The 12,008-nt window shown below is 30.1% G+C and overlaps 1 protein-coding gene across 1 annotated transcript; it reads right to left on the bottom strand.

Moving 5' to 3' along the window:
* Positions 1-7,857: 7,857 nt before the first annotated feature.
* Positions 7,858-9,168, bottom strand: LOC101262262 (glycine-rich RNA-binding protein). The gene is made up of 2 exons (NM_001320116.1): positions 8,993-9,168; positions 7,858-8,671 (listed from the first exon to the last, which is right to left on the bottom strand). Exons 1-2 carry the CDS (start codon positions 9,098-9,100, stop codon positions 8,252-8,254), a joined length of 528 nt encoding a protein of 175 aa, NP_001307045.1. The 5' UTR covers positions 9,101-9,168; the 3' UTR covers positions 7,858-8,251.
* Positions 9,169-12,008: the final 2,840 nt, after the last annotated feature.

The following is a 12,008-nucleotide window of genomic DNA, read 5'->3' as shown; positions in this document are numbered from 1 at the left end:
AGCTGATTAATGCATTTCGGATAGAAAATAATTATTTTATTTAATAACATGCTCTATATATAAGAAAAATTTATGTCAAATTTCATACGATAAATTTTTTATTATATTTACGTCATATACCCGTTTTTTTATTTTTAGTTTTCTAAACTCAGTAAAAACGTGATATACAATAGGAAAAGAACGAATTAGATTAATAATACACCTAGTCACGATTTAACTATAGCTTTTACAAATTTCTTCCATCTATGGCATATGACTAAATTAAACCACGTCATATTAGGGTTGCCTAATAATTTTATTGCACTAGAAATAGTAATTAAATCAACCACTTACAATATGCATGTCAGTATAGCTTATAGAAAATCATACTTTACTACATTTGCAAATCCTTCATCTTTTATCATAGAAATGTCATGATATTACAAGTCTTAATGCATGATCCATAATTTTAGGATGTTATATATTCACATCTAACTTTTGAGATATGAGTCTGTTCAAATATTATATTTATGATAAGATATTTACAAAATGTGAAATTTATACGAGTTCAAAGTTGAAAGGGTAAAAAAAAATTGTCAAAAAGTTTAGAAGGGTACATCAATTTCTTTTTAACCAAAGGAGTGATTTTTTCTGACAAAATTAACGTATTAATTTTTTTAAAAAAAATACAAAAATCATTGTCACGACAGCAATTTCGTTAAAGAAAATATTTTTTTCCTCAAAATCGCTGCCAAATAAAATTAACAAAGTTGCCCCTGCCTCTATTGCTGGCTTGCTGCAAAGAGACGACCACAATGGAATTCAATTTAATATTTTTTTAAAAAAAACGTTGCGTGTGCAGCGATATTAAAAGAAAGAATTACAATATTAATAACGATTTTACTTTTTTGGTTAAAAGAAAAAACAAATTGATATGTCCTTTTAGAATTTTTTATAACTTTTTTTGCCTTTTTAACTCGAACTCAAATTTATACTACTTGATGACTTGAAATGGCTAAAACTTTAAATTCTGTCTTCACCACCACCACGACAATTTTGTTACAAATGATGATATGGGCCACATATTTGATTTGGCTTACAAAAGTTTTTCACGGGGGTGCACAATGATATTGGTTAACTAGCTAGAAGTTACGTCTAGCTAGGCTATATGTGTGTACTGTGCAAACATGTTGGCAGAACACAATCTACATATATTGATCACTTTGTGTGCAATATTATATTTTTTGTGTGTAGAAACAACAATAGTCCAAGTTACTTAAAGCTTGTTCACCACTTGTTTTTGTCCCGTACAATGATGGTATTATGTTTTTATTACCAGAAATGGTGAACACGTGTGACCTACTACTTTACACAAATCGATTTTCTTGTACCTTATGAATCATCTTTCTATTGTTTTCTAGCTACATCAACAAGTACATGAATTAATTCATAATCCCTAATCATAAATAGGTAAGTAGAAAACAAAAGGAAGTAATGTTTCTCATGGGTTTTTAATTCATATCGAACTAGCTAGCTCACTAAGTAAACACATGAGCGTTTGATAGGAAATAAATTTTCGTTGAATACTGGAACGTTATCTATATTTTTTTTTCTCAGTGACTCTATCAAAATATTTGTAATAGCCATTAAATATTTTTAGTAGAATATTTCAATAAAAAAATGATTCTTTAGTAAGTGTGCTTCATTCGTTAGATTTCCGTTACTTATAATTCCTGTTAATTAATACTACCTGGCGTAATCGTTCTCTGATCATATTTGTATTTATATACTCACTGAATTCCTTTGAAAACCTGCATAAGATTTACCACCGGCAGAAAACATGACACTTGTCTGATTTTGATTTGACAAACTCAGAGAAATGTATATTGGGCTATGACAGCTTACAGTTGTTGCAATTATTTACTTTGTTTTAGATAACTGAGTCAGAGTTTTTACTAAAATTTAATGTGGCAATTAGTGTAATGATAATCCTTTTATAATTTTTAACCACATCTTTATTTGGAAAAAAAGAAATCTTTAAAAATGTTCGTATTTGGTTAAGATAGAAATGATTATTTTAATAAATTATTGAGCGTAATCTCAACATGAAAACCCAAGCCTAAGATAATGCAGGCAAAAAATAATGTTACTATTGATTTGTTAAATAAAACAATGTTAATATGTCATGGGGAAAACTTAAATATAATAGGTTGTTCATTCCTGTGCCGTTATAGCATAAGCTCGACATAGAGCCATAAGTTGTTTAACTTCTTTATCGTGACTATATAGTATGAAATTAAACGAGAATATTTTTTTAAAAAAATATATATTGACATTGTTTTTCATGCGGCAAATTGTTTTAACATAGATGATTTTAAGTTTTCGACCCCTCACTTTATGGTTAATCTTCAAGATCAAAAGTTAAAAGTTAAATATTATTCTCTATTAAAATCATTTTTATTAAATCACTGCATGTTTAGCCCAAATAATAACTTTTAAATGAAACTCTTGCACGGATTTAAGGATGATCTTTTAACATATATTTTTTGGTTTTGGTACTCATTTAAAAAAAAGAATTGTAGATTAAAGTATCTTCATTAATAACCCAATTTCGTTCAATATAAGTTTAGACATTTATCTCATCCGACATAATTTTATAGAAATAAAATTATCTGGCATAAATTTTATAGTATTTATTTCACTTGATTAATTTTGAACACATTTATATTAACCGGCACAACTTTTATAGAAATTAATTAGCATAACTTGAATTATAATATTATGATACGAAAATATCAAAGTAGAATATTAACGTTGAAGGGAGGGTAGAAATAGAACGTTTGATGGTGCAACACCATACAATTTAAAGTGCAAGTGGATCATATTGACTATAGTAATAGCTAGCCCATAATAGCTATTGGTCCATTCCTATATATGCGGGGTGATGAATCCTTCCAATTTGAGTCCATATATTCACTTCACTTTATAAAGAAAGAGATCAATTGTAAAATTATATTTTTTTTTAAAAAAAAATACAATATCATGTCACTTGATATAATAAGTAGAATTATTTTATATTCTGAAAAATAAATATCTGATATATTAATATTAAATTATATTAATAGTCTAAAAATGCATTTATCTAATAACGTCATATAAGCCATGGATAGCTTTTTACCAAAATCAAACTTTTGGGACATATTGCAAATGATTTGGGAAGGGACCCCTTCATTGACGCAGCTGAATATTCGCAATTTTTATAAACTTTCCATGATTCTAAAGTAATAGTAGAAAAATGAAAAAACAAGACAAAGGTTCGATAACTAAAAAAAGTTCTTCAATTTGACATGTTTTAATTAAATTAATCTTTAGTCAAATTAAATTTAATCGTCTTTTTGTATTGGACTTTCCTATAATCATTACCCTCTCAATCTCAAGTACGTCAAGAAACAATTTAAGAAGGATTTGAATAAAACGTGTCAATATTTGGGGAGGGAGCGATAGCAGAGTCATCGTGTGATCAGGGGTTCCATTCAAATTTTTTTTGATAAAAAACTATATTATTTATACATAATTTCATTCTAAACTATCTTCAGCTACTTCATATTAACTTGTTCAGATTTTACGCCGTTTAATTAATATTTAACTCCGCCATAAGTAAAAAGTTTGAAGAATTTTTTGATTCCACCGACTCTACCGCGTACGGAAAACACAATATATGTGGGAACACTTGTCTCCAAACAAGGGCTCTAGCCCTCTAGGATGGTCCTCTATAATTCCCACAACTTGTAGAATTGAATAATATAATGGCCCACTCACGTCTAAAAACATACTACACTAATTAATATTCCAATTAAACTTTTTAAGCAATGTAACTCATAATTTAAAAAAAAAAAAAAAAAAAACTTTTGATAGCTCCAAAATACTAACTTCTAACTATCAACTTAATAGATTAGTGAAATTAAATATTCAAAAATCTTAAGGCAGTGTAGACTTTGAGTTTTTGAAAAATGTTACGGTCGAGAAATGATAGGTGTATTTTTTTAAGAGAAAATTGTGTATTATAGCAGACTATTTATTCTAATTAAATAGTATAAGTATATTTTGATTTAATTGTACTCCATCTTAAACTGTTGTTATTTCATTTCTCTCCAGGTGAATATCGTTCGACATATTTGTTCTCTCCCTCGCCTCTCTAACTTGCTTTTATACAAACTCAAATGTATAAAATGTGTTTTTGTTTGTATAAAGTGAGAGAAAATTGTATACATACATATATTTTCGTTTCCCTCTCCCAAACTTCACTGGCATCTTTCGTTTATACAAAAAAAATGTATAAGTGTGTATTTTGTTTGTATAAAGCGAAAGAAAATTGTATATATATACATTTCGTCCTATATACTTTTAATTATAAAATACAAATATTTCCATGTCCAGTTCTCATTTGTTTTTCTCGCTTTATTCAAACACAGATTATAGCAAACTATAGTTATAGCATACAAATATAATTTTTGTATTTGTCATATGTGAAAGTTGTTCTTCTTTTAACACCGTTTCGATTATAGACTTGGGGAGTTACGATCAATTATTTAAGATATATTATTTTAAATATCATATTACTAAATTCATCGTGGTTTCGAATATATTAATTAATTATTTTTTTCATAGTTTGCATGGTTCACTTCAAGCTCCTTGGACCTTTTTTTGGCTTTTTTTGAACTTTTTGCTTTTAAAAACGTTGTCCTGGACTATACACTTGTTAAAATAATCACCAGAACAAATAAGAAGGTATCACAGCAAAAGTGGAAAAAATAATGAATGGAAAAGTTTATAAATTTGGAAGGAGAATATATATTTATCAAATTGCAGAATATACAGCAAAGAAGAAACAAATGAATGGGTTATATTCCTAAAAATCTTATAGTAAATGAGAGAACCAATCGAAAAGCTTATCTTATTAGTGAGAATAAAAAAAAAAAGAAGATGCAAGACATAAAATTCGATACACAAGTTGCATCACTTCGAATATTGGACGTGTGCTTTATATATAGTTGATAATACATATGTGGCTTCGATAAGATTTGAAATATAGAAAAAGGAATATAGTGAATATGTGATTTTCCAAATAATAGTTTTTGCCTTTTGAGCTTTTGCCAATCATAAGCCAATCTTTACAACTTTTGGTAACAGAAATCTCCTTGTCTAGTAAAAATATTAAATAGGCCGGTGGACTAAGGTACCGATATGTGCAGGAATTTCGAAAAGAATCGAGCCATAAAAATCTATTTTATGTAATTTTATATTTTATTTTTAAAATTTAAATACGTAATTTTTGATTAACTATGTGAAAACAATTTTATCATTTACATCAGGTCTTTATTTTTCCTTGTATAGTAATTATGGTAAATAAATTAAATATCATCATCAAGTTGTTGAAAGATTAGCTTTTAGAATTAATTCTCTACCTCAAAACTTTACACATGCATCTATATCATACGACATTATGAGAATGACACAACAATGTTGGGACCTAAATTTTGGAATATTGTACAAGTAGTTTTTTATTTTTGAAAAAAACTGAGTCTGATATTTTGGAGAAAAAATAATCGTATGTATGAAAATCTTTTATACGTATAGATTTTCTTTTTAAGGAAGAAAACGGGCAATACTTCACAAATATAAATAAGAATAAGTAATTAGGAAAATTATATATAATGACAAATCATTAATTATAACATAGTTTGATTTAATTTCCCGGTAATAAATATGTTGTCAGTCGTCTCTCTCCCTTAAACTCTCGTTCGCCACTCTCTCTCTTACCTATTTAAACTTTTATTTCGTTAGAAGAAAAATCCTGTGAAATGGACTTATAGTGATTCATCAAGATTTAAACATTACTTTTAACAATTGTCAGAAATACTTATTTGATATCACCCCAAATTTGATTTAATATCAAAATATTCTTTAATTTCGTAATCTTTTATTTTTTCATTCACTAAAAAAAATAAACTTCAGGCTTTATGTGCGCTTTATAGAACATACTGTTTCTTTCAAAAAAAAAATTTACAAACTATATTACAGATAATACAATTAATAAAAAAATTTAACACTGTTTTAAATGTAAAAAAATGACAAATCTAAATAAAACCAACATTTCATAATTAAAAGAAACAAATCATAACTAAAACTTAACCCGAAGAATTCCACTTTTCACCATGTTTAATTAAAATTGACACAAAGTTATCCATCAAAATTAAAATATGCAACTATGAAAATAATCTTGAATTTTTTTTTTGGGGGGGAGGGGGGGATTAATAATATGTTGAAAGAAATTTCAAAATAATAGAAAAATTTTGAAATGAAGAATAATTATAACGCTAATAATTTATATAGCTTTAATTTAATTCAATAAAAAGGTAAACTCTTCAAATTCTCAGGCATGCAGCATTCAATAAATGCATTGTCAAAAACAACTTAATAAATGTTGTCAGAATTATTAATCATTAATAAATGGGGAGAGGTTGAGTGTATTGGGAAAGATAAAAGAGTATTGATTGATATGGGGTGGGTAGTTATTGGGTAGCCATATAATATGAAATTAATTAAAATCAAATCTCTAATTTTTAGATCTTGTTTTTTAAAGATAACTATATAATATGAAGTTTAATTAATATTTAATAAATAATAATTTATTATTTATATATATTAAAAACATTAAAAGGTAATTGTTTAATATTTAATAATATATTATTTATATTAAAAACTTTAAAAGGTAATTGATTAATTAGTAATAATTAAAAGGTTTTGTTGATAAAAGGTAAGTGAATAAATAAAACTAATTATCTAAACATAATAATTATTAGTTAAATAATAAAATAAATTTTTTTATTAATATATTATTAGTTAATATGCTATAACTTGAAAATAATATGCTATAAATAGTTTATTTTAAAATATATATTTTTAATTAATATATTATTCGTTGATGTGCTATAAGTCGAGAATAATATGCTATAGTCAATTTCTTGTCCAACCAAATCAATCAAAATTATTAAGGACAAACAATATAAATTTAACGAAACATTACCCGCTCAATTTCAACCACAAACAAGTTAATGTAAGGAGAAAAGTTGAGGAGAAGAACAAATGGTGAAGGAGGAAAAATTCTTATGGAAGTCCGTTTTGCACAACTTTGCTTAACACGGTAAGAAAACTAATTATTAATTCTTATGAAAAACTTTTCCAAGTACACACACTAATGATAGAAATCAAGTAGGCAGAGGTAAACTCAAAATTTAGGATGTGAAGTAGCTGATTAATGTATATTAGTTAGATCGTGTCATTTGATTCATGTGATATGTATAAATTTGAATGAAATAACTTTAATACATAAAAATTACTTTGTGAAGTGTTGATTTTGAACTTCACTTTGTAGCGTGAAGTCGCAAGGTTGAAAACTACCTACTCCCTTATTCACCTCAAAATAAGCTAATCACGTATGAGGAGAGGCGAATCTAAAAAAATATATAAAATAGGACATCGGATTCCCTAGTCTATTGGTTGTTCTAGAAATCCTAAATTCACGCTTACATGATCACCCATTCTAGTTCAACTCTCTTATCACGCTCAACTTCCAAGTTTGAAGCGTCAGCGTAGGTATGATTACGCCTTGCACAGAGATTTGAAAATTCAGGGCAAATCCTAACAGGCGCAAGATATAATCACTAGTTGAAATGCACCAAAGACTTGAGACTGATGCTAGACACTCATACGCTCAAAAGTTTTGACGAAAATCTACCAAATCTAGGCATTAATACTAAAAGTAAACTACTGCAGTATCTGATTGTCTAACAAACGTGTTCGATCATGAATCTAAACCAAGAAGATATTTAGAGGAACCATGAAGATAACTTGATATGATAGCGGAATGTTGACTCGAGACCACTACTAGTCAATACCACTAATAGGCCACAGCTAATAATGTGGATGGACACTTGATGTAAACCAACAAAAACAGCTAGACAACTAGACAATGGCTTAACAAAGATGATGAAACAAACAGGAGATTGGACTATAATTAATAAATCTCCATTCACTTCCATTCATGAGAACTTTGTAAACAAGGATCCACAGGGTAACATCACGGTAACAATAGCGGTCAAAAACGAGAACACTAACAGTAACCACGGCAAAACCATAAACGTAACTTCAATCAAACTTCGAAACCATAAGTAAGTTCAGACGAGACCAATCTAAAAAGCCAACAGAAAATCTAATTCCTCCAGTTCCCATCGGAACCACCACCGCCTCCACCTCTTGAAGAGCGATCGTTGTAGCGGTCACCTCCTCCATAACCACCACCGCCTCCACCGTAACCACCTTCACGACGACCACCTCCGTAGCCGCCTCCACCGTAGCCGCCGCCGCCGCCTTCACGTCGGCCACCTCCGTAGCCGCCGCCACCACCGTAGCCTCCGCCACCGCCTTCACGTCGGCCACCTCCGTAACCACCCCCGCCTCTTCCACCTCCACCTCCACCGCCTCCGCGTGATTGAGCTTCGTTCACGGTGATGTTGCGACCATCAAGATCCTGGCCGTTCATCCCTTCAATAGCATCCCTCATGGCTTGCTCATCCTTGAAGGTAACGAATCCAAATCCTCTAGATCTACCAGTTTCCCGGTCATTGATGATCTGAAAAAATTTTAAAAAAAGAACATAACAATTGCGTCAGATCCAAACAGATCTACAAATTAACAACCAAAACAAAGCAGATCGGAAAGAAAAAAGCATGAGGGGGAGAAACATAAAAGCGATCTATCTTCATCTCGTGTAAAAACAGAGGAAGACGGAACGTACCGTTTCGGGGAATTGGAATAATAGTAACAAATAGTAACAGTAACATAGAGTAACAGTAACAGTCAAGTAAACCAGAGAATAGTAACAGATCACAATTCAGTAACAGAGGGTCATCGAAGCCAAAGGCTCGGATCCGATCTCTGCCCTGCAACAGACCTTGGATTCGACCACTTCGCCGTACTGAGAAAAAGCTTCCGAAAGTGTTTGGTCGGTGGTGGCCCATGCCAGACCACCGACGAAGCACCTGTATTCAACGTCGGCCATTTTTTTTCAGAGAGACTACTAGAGAAACCCTGAAGAGAATGTGAAGGAAGAGCTGTGGAGAAATTGGGGAAAATTTGCCTTCATTTATAGGCTGGATTAGGAGCCTAGGTTTTACCCTTGGGCCAGTTAAACTAATCGTGCACGGCGGTCTATTCCTAACTCCTATGCAACCCGGGTTAAGAGTGCAGTTAAAAAATTTGTCCGTTTAGTGTTTGTCGTGTTTCTCAACTTGCCAATACTCTATTATACAACATAATGTTACTGAAGAAGGCCCTGAAGTGTTTGAAATTACATAAACATGCCCATTAGAAAAATAATTAGTTGAGGTTCTAAATTAAATTTGAGTCTCCACGGTAAGAGATTGAAATTTTTTAGGACTTTATAAGATATGTTCAATTTAAATTGAAATTCTAGAAAGTGGGTCTAGTTTCGATTGCAATTTTGTGAGACTCTATAATACATGTTCAATTCGAATTGAGACTCTATAATGTGTATTCAGTTTCAATTAGAATTTTTAAAGATTACTCAATCTTAAACTCTAGTTGACGTCTATATAAATGATACTAAATTCATTTAAAAGGCATCTCAATATATTCCAAAAGAGGAATATTAATATAGATGTCAAATTTAAATCATCATAGAAATATACAATTAACAGCCCTTAAATCATGGAAAAATTGAGAAAATAATTAATAAATGAACAAAATTTCACCCGCGATCTTAATTAACAAAGTTATGTTTCTTCATAATTTGTGATTACATTTACTTCTCTCGCTTTAAAATCCGTTGTAAAACACATACTATGGGTGAAGGAAAAGAAAAAAGATGAATAGTTCAAATACAATCACGAGAGAGGACTTCTGACCACCCACTCCATCTCACCTGTACAAATTTAATATCATGTAATTAAAGTATAAACATGTCTTATTATTTTTGTTACAATTTTACATATTTCGTATGATGTAATTAAGTTATAAGATTTACATCTGCGTCATACCATAAGTTTATATAGTGTAATTGAAAGGGACTAGTTGAGAAATTTTTTAGAATATTGTATGGGGATATACTAGTGCCGTTTACGCCGTTAGTAGATAAAATTTGGTGACTAACTATGGTTAAATGTGAGTTTGAAGGTCCTAGATATTTTTCACAAATCCCGTCTGGCACGGTATTGCCTATAAAAAAATCAGGATCCAAATCTAAAGATATTTATGAATACAATTGGGTCCCACCAAAGTCACAATTTGTTGACCTGGTATATACCTACTCTTACGTATTCTCGACACTGATTAATACTTAAAATCTTTTTTAAAGGAATCAACTACTCTCCTCAATCCCTGATATTTTGGCTTAACATACTAAGCTAACAATTGGCCATATATATTTAAATACTTTTGACAAATATTATTTAGATAAAAATTTAAATGAAATTTTATCATGTGTTTAATTATATAATTTGAAAAATATATTTCATTTCTTTAAGAAATGTGATTTATATCCGTAAGTTTTTATAAATTTTAAAATTAACCATAAATTTATATTACATAGCAAAATAGAAATCTCACATAATAAGATTTATGACTACCGCAACAAATCAACGAGAATCATTGCAGTAAATATTTGTATAGTGAAAAGGTCTTGGTACAAATCATGATAATGAAAATACAACTAATATGAATTCGGGAAAAAAAAAAGAGAAGAAAACAGAAGGAAATAGATATTGCAATCATTGAAGAACCTATGTTTTCTCATCTGAAAGAGTTCAAACTATTCTTTAATAGAATCTTCCCACTTTTTATGAACAATCTCTTCTCGATGAGATTGCATTTCCGAATCAGATGATCGAGAAGATGAAGCGGTGTTGTTATCCTGAGCCAATAGTTCGTCATTTTCATCAACTACCATCATTTTCATATTCATTAAATATTCCATCACTACTTTGGTGTTCACATAAAAAATTATGCAATACAGCACAAGCAATTACTATTTTCACTTGCATGTCACATTCATAGTTTTTCATGCCTTGTCTTAGTATTCTGAATCTACTTTTTCACGCACCAAAAGTTCTTTCAATTACATTGCGCAGAGAAGCATGTCTATAGTTAAATAGCTCTTTTTCATTTTTAGGCTATCTTTCACTTCCTCGATAGTCCTGCAAATGATAGTGCATTCCTTTAAATGGCGCTAAATATCCTCTTGTGTTCCGTAAACCAGCATCAACAACGTAATATTTATCTACCAAAATAAAATAAATGCAATTCATGTTTTATTTAGTAATGTTGATTTAACATCATCATATTAATAGCTAGTTCATTAACACTATAACAAAGGAATGTACGAAATCAAAAGAATGCATGTAGAAGGAAACATTGTGCATCATCACCTAGCGAATCTATATAACTACCTAAGAAAAAGAAGCATTTTTCATTTTCGATGACAACTGAAACACATATAAGAGAAGGCTTCTCATATTAACTTTCTAACCACCAATCAGCCAGCCATTAACTTCTAAGGAATCATATGATGTTATTAAGGTAGACTATGCCAAACCTTCAACAATACTCTATGAACAAGGAACATAGTATACATCCAGTAGAGAAAACAAACATGCATAGTCCAATAACACTTTGGGAAAACATTCTGATGAGGATTATTCTATTGAGTAAATTTTCTTACATTAAGCAAAAATAGAACTACTAATTTATATACCATGTGATGGAAATTAAAAGTTTGCCGATGAGTCAAGAATTGTATTCTCAAGCACTTTACTATCATGGGCAGTACCCTTCCAGCCTGCTGCAATAAAGGTGAACCTCATGTCACAATCGCATGCACATAAAACATTTTCTGAAGTATTTTCTTAACGATTACGATATGTTTGTTGCTTATTTCTTGGGACTTCCCCTTA

The sequence above is a fragment of the Solanum lycopersicum genome, chromosome 1 (genome assembly GCF_036512215.1).
Source record: "Solanum lycopersicum chromosome 1, SLM_r2.1".
NCBI classification, from domain to species: Eukaryota; Viridiplantae; Streptophyta; class Magnoliopsida; order Solanales; family Solanaceae; genus Solanum; species Solanum lycopersicum.
This window is presented reverse-complemented; position numbering and strand designations above follow the sequence as displayed.

Coding starts and splice junctions, on each gene's coding strand:
- LOC101262262 (NM_001320116.1), bottom strand. CDS start 9,100: ATGGCCGACGTTGAATACAGGTGCTTCGTCGGTGGTCTGGCATGGGCC. Junction 8,672..8,992: donor GCGAAGTGGTCGAATCCAAG/GTCTGTTGCAGG, acceptor AAATTTTTTCAG/ATCATCAATGACCGGGAAAC.